General features: G+C 34.7%; 1 protein-coding gene across 15 annotated transcripts in view; it reads left to right on the top strand.

Moving 5' to 3' along the window:
* LOC149797874 (exocyst complex component 1-like) overlaps positions 1-17002 on the top strand; it is a 169353-nt gene that overhangs the window by 85203 nt on the left and 67148 nt on the right. For 13 of the 15 annotated variants that reach the window (XR_016421906.1, XR_016421905.1, XR_016421903.1 and 10 more), the window contains exons 14-16: positions 4573-4680; positions 9509-9573; positions 11097-11156. Coding sequence is in view for 7 of the 15 variants with exons in the window: in XM_089962899.1 (XP_089819025.1) it covers positions 4573-4680; positions 9509-9573; positions 11097-11156 (233 nt within the window). In the remaining 8 variants the exon portion in view is untranslated. Of the gene's footprint in view, positions 1-4572; positions 4681-9508; positions 9574-11096; positions 11157-16851; positions 16885-17002 lie in introns of all 15 variants that reach the window. The other 2 variants (XM_089962897.1, XM_089962898.1) reach the window with 2 other exon arrangements.

Genomic DNA, 17002 nt, shown 5'->3' with positions numbered 1-17002 from the left:
TCTCATCTTGAACACAAGTCCATGGGCTTTTATGAAACTGCTCCACTGTGTCATATCCCTGTTACAGTATGATGTCATTTACTTCCAAGGCAAAATATTTGGATTACATCCTCCAGAAACATATGATCATTTCCATTCTAATCAAAGGAAACAATGATCTAATATCTCTTTAGCATCATCTAGGTTTTCTGATCAATTGGGAAGTCTGAAATTTGTCCATCCTATTAGTTCATCCATGTGGGAATAGATTTTCTCACCCACCTCAACTTGATACATTTTCCCCACCTTTTGGTGGCCTGAAACGTTCTCCTTACAAAATCCCTTTCCAGCACAATACGGATCACAACCAGAGAGTTCCTGCCACTCAAGTTGTTTTATGCAGCAGCGGATCTTATCCCACTGGCACTGGGTCACCTCTTTGCAGATGACCTTGCTATCTCAAGGGCTTCCCTCTTTAATGCCACTTGATTACTCTATCAGCGTAACATGCAAGACAATATCATTCCTGGACCAGTGAAGCAGCCAAGGTTGGCTCATGACAGGAATATCTCTCTAAAAACCACAATTGGATGTGACCATGTGTACAGACACAAGTAACTGTGGTTTGGGAGCCCATCTGTTACTGGACTTAGACACTGCCAGGGAAGTGACACATTTTCTGAGACTGGTGCAAAGTCAAAAACATTGTCCCTTTGAGTGCCTCTATCCCACAAGTAGATGACGTTTTTATTTTCTGTTCAGTGAGAAAATTTTGGCTCCAATTACATTTAAGGACTACCATTTTATGATATCAGACATGTTCCATCATCATGGCAGGGAGGATCTTGGTCATAACAAAGACCTCTCTGACTTATTATTTCTTCTTCCCAGACTTAACCACATCGCCTCAGGTTGTTAGCTAGCAAATTAGGATAGACAGTTTACCTTCAAATGGGGAATCCAATCTTCTTCCCTCAGAGGTCAGCTTAGATATGTGTAGGATACTCAACATTCTCTCCACCTATTACCATTTCTCCTAAAGTTAATTTGTTAAGGGAACATATTGAAAGGTGAAAACAAATTTTTCAGTACTGATTCACCATACTTTAATACCCTATCCTATCCTTCCTGCAATGTGAGCATCCCATTACACAATGTTACACTCAACTTAAACTTGAAACTTCCCGTATGTGGCAGGGGGAAGTAATGGGCAAGAGTTAATACCCTTTATATAAATATAGACCGAAAAGATGCATTTTTATCTTTGGGACGGTTGGATTCAGGAAGTAGTAGGGCTTATATAAGAAACGTTAATGTGATCAAGTAAGTATTACAGGGGAGAAACATAATTTACTGAAAAATTAGCCTTCTTTTGTTGTCACCATATTCAATGTTTCTGCACAATTTTTTGAGTTTCTCCATAATCTACAGTTACCAGTCTTTGTGGATGGCATTTGCATTTGTGTAAGAAGTACCCTACTGAATTTTGAGTCAAAAGGTTAAAGGTCAAATTCTCTGTGACTTAAAGGAGAGAAATGGTTTTTGCACAGTAACATTAGTTTTGTGGTTGACTTTTACTTGGGATTTTTGGGATAAACCTATTGATTCGGGGTCAGAAGACCAAAGGTTATGTTAAATTTGAGTAAGAGAAGAAACCTGGATCTTGTTCAATAATGTTTGTTTCACATTCCAGACCGTGATCAGGCTTTGTTGATGGCTTGTACATAGAGTAATGAAGAAGCTTATCAGTATTGGGGCTACAGGGTCAAATATTTATAGGTTACTGCATTTGTATGGGAAAATATGAACGAGTAAATATGTAAATACTGCATGACCTTGGGAGTGCAGTATATCCATCCGACAAAACGAATGAATATGTTCCCATACAAATGCAGTAACCTTTTTATTACATGCCCATTTTCTTATTCTACCTAATGCTTAATTATATTAACAAAATACACTACAAGAAACAAAGTAACTGAATGTATGCCGTATCCCAAACTAAATACACAAGCACAGATTCATCATTACACAACAACATCATTATTACTGTGCACATAACTCCGCCCAGATAAATTTGAACTTAGTTATGCGCTCGACATAACTTTTGAAAGAAAATGGCGTGTCTAGTTAAAATTGAAAATTTGGAGTCATATTGTGAATAAATGCGCAAGGCAGCAACTTTTACATTTGATCTGGAATGAATAGATTTTGGTATTTTTTTGATTCTACGAAATTATGTGATTATGGACTTAATTTATATGTGACAATTCTACATAAAATACATCTGATTGAAGAAGCAAGGGAGAAGTGTTTTGACATCTGCAAATGTGTTTCTGTTTCTGTCATTGAATGTTTGAAATCGTAATGTGGGAAAAATATGAAGTCTTTCAATTGAAGTTATCAAAGAGATGCTATGGAATTTAATGCTTATTTCATTTTGAGTGCAATAAGGAGGATGTAATTGCACTTACATTCGAAATTCCAGTACAATTTTGAAATGTGTATTCAAGATTGAGAACCTATGACATGGCTCATGTAATTTGGATTTGCAGAACTAAGAAGGTACAATTTTGAGGAAATTCAGGATGTAAAACTGTAAGTATATGTTTTTGCCATTCTTGTAACCAGCTAGTTTACAAGACAGTTTATGTCACTTGTATGTTATTTGTAAGGACCCTTTCTTGCATCTACTGTATAGATAGCCTAAATCTGAAACATTGTATCCAAAAAGTTAACGTAGAATGTGCCAAAGTGGTTGGTATGTGGCAGTCCATGAAACATCTGCTTCATTCAGAAACAAATTTAGTCAAACAAAACGTTAAGCGCCTACTACGCGAGTGTACATGATTTGTTCATAAATCAAAAGTGCTGGCGTCTGCGTCCATTGTTTGTTTACAATAGAAAGTAGTTCCTTTATGCACATGAATGCAATATGAAGGTGTGCAATATTGTAAAATGCTGAATGATTCTGACAACGTAAAGTTAACAGAGAAAAAAATGAGGATATAACAAGGTCTATTTGACTGAAGAAAAATGGTTTCTGCACAAAGGAATCTGCTTTGAGAAACATTAACCACATGGCAGGCATATAATATGCTATTTACAGTACTCTTATTTAGGATATTGTGGATTGCAACCAGATGTTTATATAAGGCTTTATTTTCAAGAATTCCTGGTGAAGTTCAGTTTTCTGACAAAAGTTGAACACATTTTTGAGCCTGCTGGACATTGAAGATTGCCCATATTTATTTAACAATAATTGCAATTGTACCATATTGGGGAGGGGTATCTGTGTTGAATTGGACACAGTTTTAGTCTTAAATTACCTTTAATCATAATATTTTAAAATTATACATTTTTGGGACATGTTTAAAAGATCCCACCCCCTATTAATCATCCACCTGTTTTCAACCACCACTTTTTATTTTACTAGTCACATTTTACCATTATACATTTTTAGGATATGTTTAAAAGATCCCACCCCCCTATTAATCATCCACCTGTTTTGAACCACCACTTTTTATTTTACTAGTCACATAAATATATAATTATATAAATTAACCCTACTTAAGTAATCACCTGGCTTAAAAGTTCACTTCCTTTAAGTGGCTAGGTATTCAGGCATTATTATTAACTGAATAGGTCATGTTCATGACATGATTTGCATGATTTCAGAGGCAGACACTCTAACCACTTGGGCCACTGGAACAGTTACTTCAGAGTAATAATAAGTGACTAAATTATCATTCAAACAAAAATTTGGGAAGTGTTTTAAATTAACCGACTGAGCTTTTGATAGAGATTATGGATGCAAGTTATAAATAATATTCAAATAAATTATGTACTGTGATAGACAAAAGAAGTGGTGCAGTCACATGGTGAAGGCCATCAACAAGGATATTAAATCCTGATAAGAAAGAAAGCTTAACATATGTATTTGCTTGTAAGTTGATTCAAAATGCAAGCAGCAAAGATCCTGATCTTCCATGGCATAATGCACCTGTCACTCAGGGTCTGTGTTTGTTCTGCTGATTACTTCCAATAAACTGCACAGACCCAGATCTGCATGTGCATTATATGATGGCAGATTTAGGTCTATGCAGTTTGGAGTTGAACTCATCTTATAAGCAAGTATATACTTTAGACACTGAATTGATATCAGACTTGATTAATTGGTGCAATTTGTTATTTTACATGGCAGTTGGAACCATCATAAACATGAGTCTGTTCCATATTCTAGCTTCTTTACCCTCTTTTCTCATTTACACTAAAGTAACAGTCAAAGCAGTTGGAGTTGTTATACAGAACTTTAATATATAGACTAACAAGAATGACCTTCCTTTCAGCCTTTCACTGGAACATTTATAAGTGCTCAGTCCACACAATAAATAGGTATTGAATAGGTATTGCAGTGTATACATCATGAGTGTGTAACATTTAGGAATTTACTTGTTCACATTCAGTATGCGCAATGCTTGCAAACCATGATACCTGTTCTCGAGTGAACTGGGCCCGAATTGCTATGCTAATGAAAGCTTAAACAGGTTATTCATTTTGACCTATGTTTGTATACGTGCTTATTGGTTTTAGGTGCTAGAGAAGGTTTTTAGTGAGCTGGAGCCAGTGTGTCTAGCTGAACAAGATTTCTGCTGCCGTTTCTTCCATCTTGTGTCAGATCTGCGAAAAGACTCTGGACAGGTAACATGATGTCACAGACTTTAATTTAAAAAAAACAACTACATGGAAAACAGTAACAATGACATGAACTTTTACGGCAACACTGAGAAAATAAAATAAGTTATTCATCTGTATTTAATTTTTATTTAAATCAGTTTTTTGTTTTATTTTGTTGACAGTGAAGTCATTTGTTATGTGTTTTAAATATGGTAATAAATAAATGATTCAATTCATTTAATTCATCAAAATGAATGATGATTGTTCTTCTTATTACATTCCTTTAATTTGAAACACTCAAAAACCCATTAGTTACATGAGGTTACAGCATAATTGAATAGACCGCTCCAGTGGCCTAGTGGTTAGAGCGTCCGCCTCGGATGCAGGAGGTCGTGGGTTCAATCCCCGGCTGAGTCATACCAAAGACTTACAAAAATGGTACTAACAGTTGCCTCGCTTGGCGCTCAGCATTAAGATGTTAGTGTGTGGACTGGTCGACCTGGTGTCAGGATAATGTGACTGGGTGGGACATCACGCTACATGTCTGCGGCATGATGCCCCAGTGCTAGACATCACTATAAACTGTCACACTGCAGACATCGTATCGATATGACTGAAAAATTGTTAAAGCTACGTTAAAAATCCAAATCACACACACACATAATTGAATATCTTGAAATTAAATTGAGATCTATATGCAGACCTGTCAACCCTCATAATTTTGGTATGAATTTCACGACTAGAGATAACAATTCATGGATTCATGCCACACGCAAAAAATCATGAATTCCAAATTCTCAATCTGCTTAAATCATGAATAAAATAAATTTTATCCCATTAAGTGCAAGTCAGAATAGCAGCAGTGGTCACTCATACCCATGAGTCCTGTATTGCTTGTCATGATGTTAGTAAAATTTGATTCAGTTGTTACAGTTTGCCCCATAGCATGCATTGTAAAGTATATATTCTATATTTAGAGCAGAAGTTTTACAAATACTCATGAAGAAAACCAGGTCCCAACTGATTTTTCTTTCAAGTGGCACATGTACATACAGTGTGACCCTGCCATAATGTGCCCCATGATAACATGAATTCGGATATAACACAGTCGTGGCATGGCTCCTGAAATTTTGTATATTCATTCGCACATAAAAAAATATTTTTTGTTCAAAGTATGTGAAATAGTGTATAAAAAATGTATTATCATTTTGGGGAAGAGATCGCATATGAATTAAAATATAATATGATTGTGGTATTGCTCTTGATATTTTAAATACATGTACATGTATTTTTCTCTTACCAGGATTTTTTTTTAAATTATGAGAAATAGTGTGTAAAACGTTTATTATCATTTTGGGGAAGAGTTCGCTTATGAATTTTAATATAATACGATTGTGGCATAGCTTCTGAAATTTAACAATTTCACCAGGTTCTTGAAGTGTTATGCCAAAATAAACATTATCAGAAATGTTACTTATTACTGATCCATGAGTAAAGCCAGCAAGTCGTCTTTGTGATTGTCTTCAGTTAATTCTGTATACAATCGTTGCTCAAACAATAGCCAACATGTGTTTCTTCTTTAACTGCATACACAACCAAGCAGCAGACAATGTGGTGGTTGATAAAAGATTCTCACAATTTAATTAACATCAAAAAACGAAAGCTGCCAACATGTTTGCTGGGCTTGGTGTTGTTATTAGACACAATCAGTTGACCAGTAAATAATGTCCACTTTATTAGCTGGAAATTGAAAGGGTATGAAATTGTACATGCATTCAGCTTTAAAAAAAAATTATAAAAGTGACTCATGACCATTAAGGCCTTCTGCACTTAGTTCTTGGGTTTTACATGTGTATGGTGTTTGCTTATGAACTCGTTATTAATTTCCTATTTTTTATTTCAATTTTTTTTTTACTGTCATGGAAAAGCAAATTCACACATGCAAGTTGTTCTCTGCAATGATTAGAATTGTAGTTTTCACATGTTTCTTTCGATATTCACAAAATCTGAAGTAAAAGTTATATGCACACTGAAAGCATGTGTTGATTGTTAATTATTCTTGCTGTAGTCATTCAGATGAATAGGTGTACAAACGTTAATTATTGGAAATTTACAAGGGATAATACACGGAAACACTATGAGAAAATTTTTGCAGTATGAAATTTGTACAGACACCATTCATAGACCCTGGAACATAATGAACCATACACGTGCTTCATCTTTATAAACTTAATTTTGCAGTTAATTTTTCCAACTGAATTCAGACACATAATGATCTGTGACAAAATTATTGAATAGTTTAAATATGTGTGCAGTTTTTGAAATGGAATTACATGTATTATGGATTAATTGCAAGCCCCGATGGTATGATATCAGATGGCATGTAAACAGTATTAATATTCTGTTCATGCTATATATTAGACGTTGAATTCAGACGCAATGATGAGGGACAAAATTATTGAATATTGTAAATCTGTGTGCAGTTTTTCAATGGAATTACATGCATTATGAATGAACTGCATGCCACAAGGGCACAATAGTAAACAGTGTTGATACCCTGTTCATCTTATACATTAGAAATGAATAAACGTATATGTGCCAATAGGTTGTTCTCTGAAAAAAGTAAAATACTGTAAAACCCCACATTAACTCGACCCCGCTATTAACGCGATCCAATTTTTTTTACCCCAATTATCATGTTATAGCGGGGTTCCACTGTACTTGTAGCAACATATTTTTAATTTAAAAAAACACTAAATGAAGACGGCTTTTGCGAGTGTAGGAATTTTTCAGATATTGAAAGTTTAGCATGCATCGTAATTTGCTTGAGTTCATATTTTTCCATGCATGCACTGACACCACTAATTGTTAATCATTTGATGTTTCATCTTATGGATTAATACCATTTTGTAATTAAGCTGCACAACAGTTAAAATGTTAAAAATGTGTATTCCTCAAAAAGTTAAATATAGATTGGAGTACACCAAAAATTGGCTTTGCATTCAGCCATCAAACATTGATGAACATTATGCGTTTCGTAGTATGCATTGAATTTTAGAATTGGGAATGAGCACAGAGGCTCACATCATTGCTTACAATTTACCTGTCATACATGTACTATATAATAATAATATTATATAGTACATGTATGACAGATAAATTGTAAGCAATGATACGAGCCCCTGCGGGCATGTGGCAGAACGATATGAAAAATCACACAGCTTGCAAAAAGCACACAGATATTGGAAAAATGAAGAGCACCCAGCAGATTTCAGCTTTGGAGTACACCTACTCAAGTTCTGCAAGCTACCAATGCTGAAGCATTTTTTGAGAGTTTTCTTGTTGAACATAACTGTCTTTCTCAGTTGGAGATCAGCAACAGTGACAGTGAAAGAGTATTTCCCACTGTAACAGACCTACATACTCTTACAATTTGGCCATAAGTCTCATGAAAATTACCCTTAAAATACAGACTACAGCATACTAGCAAAAACTACAGAAAAATAATTGTTGTCAAAAAATCCAGATAATCGGTTCATTCGTGATTTATTTGGGTCCGGGTTTCATCTTAGAATTAATGAAATTAGTCAGGGAACCAGACTAACTTTACAGCAGCACCCCAGATGCTTTAAACCACCTATTTGTTCATGTGAAGCATCTGCATGATCAAACTGTTGATTATAGAATTTTTAAAAATGGCGTCCAGAAAGTGATGCATGTTTAAGACGAAAGGGAAAATAAGCTTCTAGAAAATTGTTAATTATCAACACATATATATGATGTCTGTATAAATTTTCATTAGGGGATTATGCATGGTTTGAAAAATTCATACAGTTTAATTCCTTACATAAATTGATAAATGTTAACGTATTGTTTTAACATGATGTCATCAGTGCTATGACCTGTTTAATATTTTGATATGTAAGCATATTAAATCCATAATTATTATGTTGAGGGTCAAGATTCGTATATATCCATTATAGTATGTCCATTTGCAGTACATTGGTAATTCACTGAATGTTAGAAAAGTCAAAACAACTTATTTTCAAAAGTTTTAAGTCAAACAGTGATGTATGGTATTCATTGCCTCACCCCACCCCCATTGGAAATGGCAGTGCTGCCTGGGCATCTGTTAGAATAACTATGGTATGACAAGACACACTACATAAGTGAATCATATCTCAGTGGTACAGCATTTAAGTATGTCACCTGATAATCGCTCCATTAAATTCTTACTAAAGCAGTGCAGATTGAAAATATATGTTAACTATAAATGTCAAATGAAATTTATCAAACTTTTTAAAATATTTCAATATTTTCTAACTAAGACTCACAAAATTAGGTATCATTTAACTTTGTTATTTAATTTTATTTGATATCAGTGCTTTTGTGACACTAACTCGATCAGACATCAATCACCTTGCTGATTGATCTTCAAAACAAAGTACCCCTCACAACTGAATTACCTTGTGATTAATTATAGTTATTCACTTCTAAATTTCCCAATTTAAATAATATAGCAATCCCTCTTTATAATGTTGTTCAAAGGAACCATAGAATTGACTGGCATAAGTGAGGGAACCTTATACAGAGGTATGATCTAAAATGGCTTTGTCATAATAGTGAATCAAAACACAAAAATAGGGTATTTACTGGTGTGAAATCACATTATAATCGATTATTATTAGTCAAGAACTAAAATTAGGTGAAATTATTCAAGCAGCAATTATAAAAGAAAATTCAAACAATTTAATGTGATCTATAACCATGCAAGCATTATGAGAGGGTCAGTAGTATAATGGGAGCTAATGAGGAACCATTGTGTGTTATTATACGATTACTTTACTTTCAGCCCCAAGAAGTTAGTGATTCATATGGAGAGATCTGGATGCCACTGAATCCAAAGATTACGGTAGAGTAGGTATTTTCTAATCATTATAAATTAGTCTATCCAGTTTATTATTGATCATACTTTGTGTTAATCTGTGTGTAGACATTTGCCAGAGGTCTTGGGTACAGAATTTGATAATAAGTTCAAAGTTTTTCTCTCAAGTGCTTTGCAAATGTTTTCACACAGTGAACCATACATTATGATCATTATGGTTACTTAATCATAATGTTAAATACTTAAGTTACATACTTGCAAAATGATGCTCTTACAATAATAATAATAATACTCCAGTACTTTCAAAAAGTAATTTTACACATAGAAAAGAAAGCTATGTATTCAACAGGTACATTCAGTTTGAATGTTTGAATTAGGCTGGTATCATAAAATTGAATGCATGAGACCAACCAAAACAGTATGATCATTAAGAATGTCTCAGATTGCAGCCACCATCTGTAATATTAAAGACTGAAGTAAAAAGAACATTCTTTAAACTTCCCCCCCAAAAATTCCTTCCACACCTGCCAGTGTCAAGTCTCATTAAAGCAAGAAAATGGACAAGTTTAAATGTCATCTTCCATTTTGATGATTAGAAAACATTTAGTTATAATCGTTTCAAGATTGTTTATGTTATTATATATTTTGCAGAGATCTCCAATGTTGATCTTAGTTTAGGTGAAGCAAGTATATTATTAATAAGCAATGTTGGGGTAAGCAATGTTGGGGGATATAGATGGTCTCCACCACTTGCTGCGGTTTACCATTTACTGTATGATCAGTACTTATTCATTGCTCTATGCAATATATTTTGAACTGTCAAAGGTAAAAATGTAAGGAATATTTTTGTTTGAAAGTTTAAAATGTGCTTCAGTGAACTTTGATTATTTTACAGTGATGCAGTAATTGGTTCTATCCAGACCTCTATGCACTTAAATTGATGTTATGGCATTTTATATTCTGAAAAATGTTTGTCCAAACATTAACGTTTGTGTATTATAACTATCATTTCCTGCATTAAGTATTCATTATACTTGATTTTGAGTAATCTTAATATTATTTAAACTATTTCAGATGTATGGACCGTATAGCAGAAAATCCCTATATTAAAACAAATGTGAAATATTAATGCATTGAACAGTGTTTACAATATGAGCAAAGGGAGCCATGGTAGTTCATTTGGCATTGGAAACAGCTGCCTCAGTGTATACTTAAGAACGGCACTTAGCTCCCATTTTCTTAGCATGGTAGAGCCAATAATGTGTTGAAAGCAGCCTTTAAATCCAACCAGCTAGCCAGCATTATAAGCAAATTTCAACACATATTTAGATGAATAAAAAGTCAGACATCAAAGCAGTCAGATTAATATGATAAGCTTAGCAAATATTTTCTCTTTCTTTCTTTCTTTCTTTCTTTCTTTCTTTCTTTCTTTCTTTCTTTCTTTCATTGCAGTTCAAAGTTGAAAGGTTCAATCAAGATTTATTATCAATATCTAAAATCAAACCTGAGCAACACATGATTTAATATACATGATTCAATAATATATACTTTATAGGGAATACATACTGGAAAATTTAGGTGGAGGTCTAATGCAAAAAAGAATGACCTCGGCTCAGTAAGTTTTTCAGGTTTGATCATGACTTTGGTTCAAAAGCAAGAAATCTGTGATGAATCATTGACCACAAAAATACTAGAAGAAAATAAACTTGTAAAATCTATGAATGTATTCATCGTCAAATTTTACATTTTGTCTGTTTCTGCAGCTTGAGCCAATATTTTAGGCATGTCAGTGGTCATCATCCATCACAGGTTCATATTGGTCAAAGTCTTTGCCATCCCCTATGCAACAAATTCCGGCTTATTCCTCCAAGTTTTGTTTGTCTCAAGCTTAAAGTCTCTTTTGATTATGATTAATGTTGTTGCATATGAAGTCATCTGATATACATAATGCCATGAGTATTGTAGAATGAGTTGGTAGTGTTAAGTTCATTCTGCAGACTTGTTTTACATTAATTTTCATTGCATGATTTGAAGTTTGAATATGTGCTTTATGATGATTTTAGTGTAGTTAAAATGTAAAATCATTAATTAAAACTTTGGGTTTTAAATCAACTTATGTCTTTAATAATATATAGGACATTGCAATAATAACAGTGATAGTCATAGCCCATGTGCAGACTTCTACAAACTGGTTTTGTTTTGATAATTTCATATTGTACAAGTTATTAGTGATATAAAGTAAATTGACTTTAGCAGAAAAAATTTCAAGTCTTTTGCTAATTCTCTAATTTACTTGTCAATAGATTAATAAATTGGGCCACTTTGGCAAATATTCATACATATTAAATCATCTTCCCCAGTAGGGAAGATTCTTAGCCAGACACAGATGTACCAGATTAAGAAAGTTATCATATAAAAGCAAATAAATTGATTCTTAGTTTAAAAGACACATGGAAAACAATGTGAGCTTTAAATTGATTTCCCGTTTCAAACTGTTTTCATACTTAAAACAAATTTACAGAATTGAATCTGGGACTCAGATTACCATGTGTTCTAAAGCAGTCACCTTCTCCGATCAAGTCTCAGGTTTGGCCAATGTAGATATCTTTTAGAAAGTTCTCCACCAGTTATACTGGCCACCATGTTTAGTCCATCATATGCTGAAAAATGTTGTTAAACCCACAACAAAACAACAAAAGGGAATCTCAAACAATTTGATGATATATACCCATGTTGCACAGCATTAACACACCAGGCACCATTTTTCCTTACCCATGCAATAGTTCAGTCCTAGTCCATGATAATCATTGAGCACACAGCTTAATCCTCTCCTGCATCAAGATCAGATGTTTAGATACATGTATATTGCCAATGGATGGTGTTAATGTATGTGTAGATCAGTTAGAGCACAGAGGTGGATTTTTGTTTCACCTACAACTGCATGTGAGATATGCACATAGCTTTTCTTATGGCAGTGGTATATACCACATTCCAAAGAACCAGAAGTTACAACAAGCGATGTGGCTTGGAGTTGCATTCAATACTTTTTTGTTATGACAGGTATTCTATTATTTAATCATTTTTGCAAATTATCTTTGCTGTTGATCTCTACCTACATTTTTGTTTCTTTCATGTTAAAGTGATGAAAGTTATTAAAGATCTACACCTACACAGACACCAGACTGGCATATACATAATGGATAGACCAAATGTACAATAATACAACATCAGCTTCACAAACCTTTTTAACCTCTTTTGATTTCCAGGCAAATATATTAAAGGATGATTAATTGTAGTGGTAAACATTTAATGGATACTTTGTTTAAAAACAAATAGAACTTGGAGATACTGTATATTAATACCAACACAGACCTAAGTCATATCTGTCTATGAGATCATTTTCATTTGCAAATGACTACGATTCTTGTAGCTCGACATATGTTACAGACCAAAAGAGCTTCTGCAGTGTCCTTTCATCCAGCATATCTTGTCACAAGTTTGTTATTGCTACCCTTAAATGACTGGAAGGATTACCATAACACTTTTAAAATAATTTAATCCCTATGTCTTGTGCATCCTAAATTAAATGTTCTCCATTGGATGACTTTCTGTATAGCCACCAAAGCACCCATTTTTGTTGATCATGTTATCACTATTCCTTTTTGGATGGTCATTTCCACATGGCGATTTTACTGAAAAACATTTTATGATGCCTATTGACCCTGAATGAAAATGGTGCTGATCTGAGATCCAATATGCTTGCCTTGGTGACCATCTTGAAAGTCTTGTTATTGCTACTTCTGAGTCTATGGTCCTGTTGACATGGAATTTTCTCTAAAAGATGTCATATGATCTCTAGTTGTCTTAAATGAAAATGGTACCCCGTGTTATCACTACTTCTCCTGATCCTCCTAAATGGATGGCAGTACTGACATCAGGGTTTTACTGAAATACTTCTTATGATGTCTGTTTGATGCTAAATGAACATGTTACTGATCTAGCATCCATTATGTTATACTCACCAATCTTCACAGGGGCTCATATTGTTTTGTTTTTTTAAATTTGCTTATAAATAATATGTGTACTATATATAGTAAATAAAAAAGAGGACACCCTTCCTCTTCTCCTGTGACCTGGTTAAGAATTGACAGATATTTCAAGCTAAATTTCATTGTAATAAACTAATGTGAAGTTGACCTCAGATAGTTGACTTTTTATGCCTACATTAAATTTTGACTTTTTTCCCACCTTCAAGTACTGCCTGCCCATTTACTATATTACCACTGGACATGGCTACAATCATGCAATGATATGCAAATGGAACATGCTGAATACCATACTGCCATCTCACTGGTTGACTGAAAATGAGGTTATTGGAAGGTGCCGTTAATTCATTTTCACTAAACCATTGCAGTGGCAGTTTTCCATTCAGCACATAGCACTTTCGTGTCATGCTTGTGTGATCATGGCCATGTCCAAAGGTAGTGTTGGAAAATGGACTGATATTTCATCAAGGTAAGTTCATAGCTTGTCATATCTGACTTAGGCATTAAAAATGTAAAATATTTGAGCTAAATGTTGGTGCTAAATTTATTATGCTAAGTGTAGTATAGCTTGACGTGTCCGTGTCTATTCTTATAAAGGTCACAGGAGAAGTGGGAGATGTGTCCTTCCTTGTTATATATAGTAAATATATTATTTATAGGTAAATTGTAATCAATACAAACCCTTGTATTGAACAAGATTTTCAAGATGTGCATTCATCCCCCCTGAAAAGCAATGTAAACAAGATGTATTCATTGCAATTCAGGTCCTCTGTTTTAAAATTATGTGCTTACAAGTTGATGTTGATTCTTGCTCTTCAACTTACTCAGAAACTAAAGGCCAAGATAAGACAGACTGAGGAAATTCAGATTTCAGAATCTGTGCTTTTTGAGAACTATATTGAGAACTGGTAGGATGCCAGTATATGAAATATTTGTTCAGCTCAATGAATGTGTGTGTGTGTGTGTGATTTGGATTTTTAACATAGCTTTAAAAAAATTTCAGTCATATCGCTATGATGTTTGCAGTGTGGCAGTTTATAGTGATGTCTAGCACTGAGGAATCATGCCACAGACATTTAGCATGATGTCCCACCCAGTCACATTATCCTGACGCTAGGCCAACCATTCCTAACACTAACCTCTTAATGCTGAGCGCCAGGCGAGGCAGCTGTTAGTACCATTTTTGTAAGTTTTTTATATGACTTGGCCGGGGATCTAAGCCATGACCTCTTGCATCTGAGGTGGGCGCTCTAACCACTAGACCACTGGAGCGGTTGCTCAAAGAATAAAAGTCAAACTATACAGTATCAAGTTGTCAGTACCTAATTATATAACAGAGTAAGAGAGATTTAGTCTATGCAGTGTCAGGTCAACAGTAACTAATTAACTCATTGAGAGAGTAAGTCTATGCAGTGTCAAGTCATCAGTACCTATTTAACTCAATGAATAAGAGAAATAATCAATCTATATAGTATCGGGTCATCAGTACCCAGTTAACTCCTTGAAGGAGAAAGAGTAAAACTATGCAGTATTAAGTATTAAGTCAGTATCTAATTAACTTACTGAGGGAGTTTTAATCTATGCAGAATCAAGTCATCATTACCTAATTAACTCATTGAGAGTCAGTCTATGCTGCATCATATAATCTTTACCTAATTAACTTATTGAATGAGAGAGATTTAGTCTGTGCAGTATCAAGTCATCAGTACCTTATTACCTAATTGAGTAGGAGTCTGTCTGCAGCATCAAAATCAGCACCTAATTAACTCACTTTAGTGGAGATTTAGTCAGTACAGTATCATCTCAGTACCTAGTTAACCTATTGTATGAGAGTCACTCTGTGCAGTATAAAATCATTACCTAATTAACCCGGCCAAGTCATACCAAAGACTTACAAAAATTGTACTAACAGCTGCCTTGCTTGGTGCTCAGCATTACGAGGTTAGTGTTAGGACTGGTTGGCCTGGTGTCAGGATAATGTGACTGGGTGGGACATCATGCTATGTGTCTGCAGCATGATGCCCCAGTGCTAGACATCACTATAAACTGTCACACTGCAGACATCGTAGCGATATGACTGAAAAATTGTTAAAGCTACGTTAAAAATCCAAATCACACAGACACCTAATTAACTGACTGCTCTGGTAACCTAGTGGTTAGAGCATTCGCCTTGGATGCGGGAGGTCATGGGTTCGATCATCGGCCGAGTCATACCAAAGACTTATAAAAATGATACTAACAGTTACCTTGCTTGGAGCTCAGCATTAAGAGGTTAGTATTAGGACTGGTTGGCTTGGTGTCAGGATAATGTGACTGGGTGGGACATGACTCTACATGTCTGCAGCATGATGCCCCAGTGCTAGACATCACTATAAACTGCCACATTGCAGACATTGTAGTGATATGACTGAATTTGTTTAAAAGCTATATTAAAAATCCAAATCACACACAAACACACCAGATTCACTCATTGAGTGAGAGAGTCTGACTGCAGCATCAAGTCATCAGTACATAATTAATTCATTGAGTGAGAGAGTCAGTCTATGCAGCATAAAGTCATCAGTACCTAATTAACTCATTGGGTGAGAGACTTTGGTCAGTCTCATCTCATCAGTACCTAATTAATCTATTGAATAAGAGTCAGTCTCTGCAGTGTCAAGTTATCAGTACCAAATTATTTCATGCAGGTAGAGGCAGTCCATGGAGAATCAAGTCATCAGTACCTACTTTAACTAATTGTGTGACAGCGAATCAGTCTGTATTATCAGTACCTAATTAACTTGTTGAGTAGGAGTTGAGTTAGAGTCAGTCAGTTATTGTAGTATGAAGACATCAGTCCCTAGTTAACCTAATGAGTGAAAGTCAGTCAATGCATTATCAAGTCATCAATGCCTGATTGACTTGGGCAGTGTGCATACCAACTGCCAGCAACATGGACCCAGATCAGCTGTCACAGACATTGCCACTAGATCAAGTCTAAACTGTTCTCTTGAAAATCATAAATAAAACAAATAATGTAGACCACAATCTGCTAATGCATCTTGCAACAGCAGATATTAGAGTACATTGTATGTTGTTAAATCTGCATAACATATAAGCTAGGACAGTATTAATGAATTAAGTTTTATATTCAGCTGACTTACAGAGTTAATGCATGTATTGGCTAATACATGTTCTAACATAAAAAGGTTCAGAAGACACCCAGTGGTCCTGGTCATGATTTTGTTGCCCATTCCTACATCTTGTTTTTTGAATTATCATTAGGATATATGACAAGCAGGATCCACCAGTATTCAGGTATGGTACAGCACTTTCCCCTCCTCATCTTACACACATTTTGTGTGGACTGAAATGCTTTAGAGTCAACTATATTTAACCTACTTGTATGGCTTGAATCCAACTGTAAACAGAATAG

This window comes from Sinohyriopsis cumingii, chromosome 6 (genome assembly GCF_028554795.1).
Source record: "Sinohyriopsis cumingii isolate HCF-2022 chromosome 6, ASM2855479v2, whole genome shotgun sequence".
NCBI classification, from domain to species: Eukaryota; Metazoa; Mollusca; class Bivalvia; order Unionida; family Unionidae; genus Sinohyriopsis; species Sinohyriopsis cumingii.
This window is presented reverse-complemented; position numbering and strand designations above follow the sequence as displayed.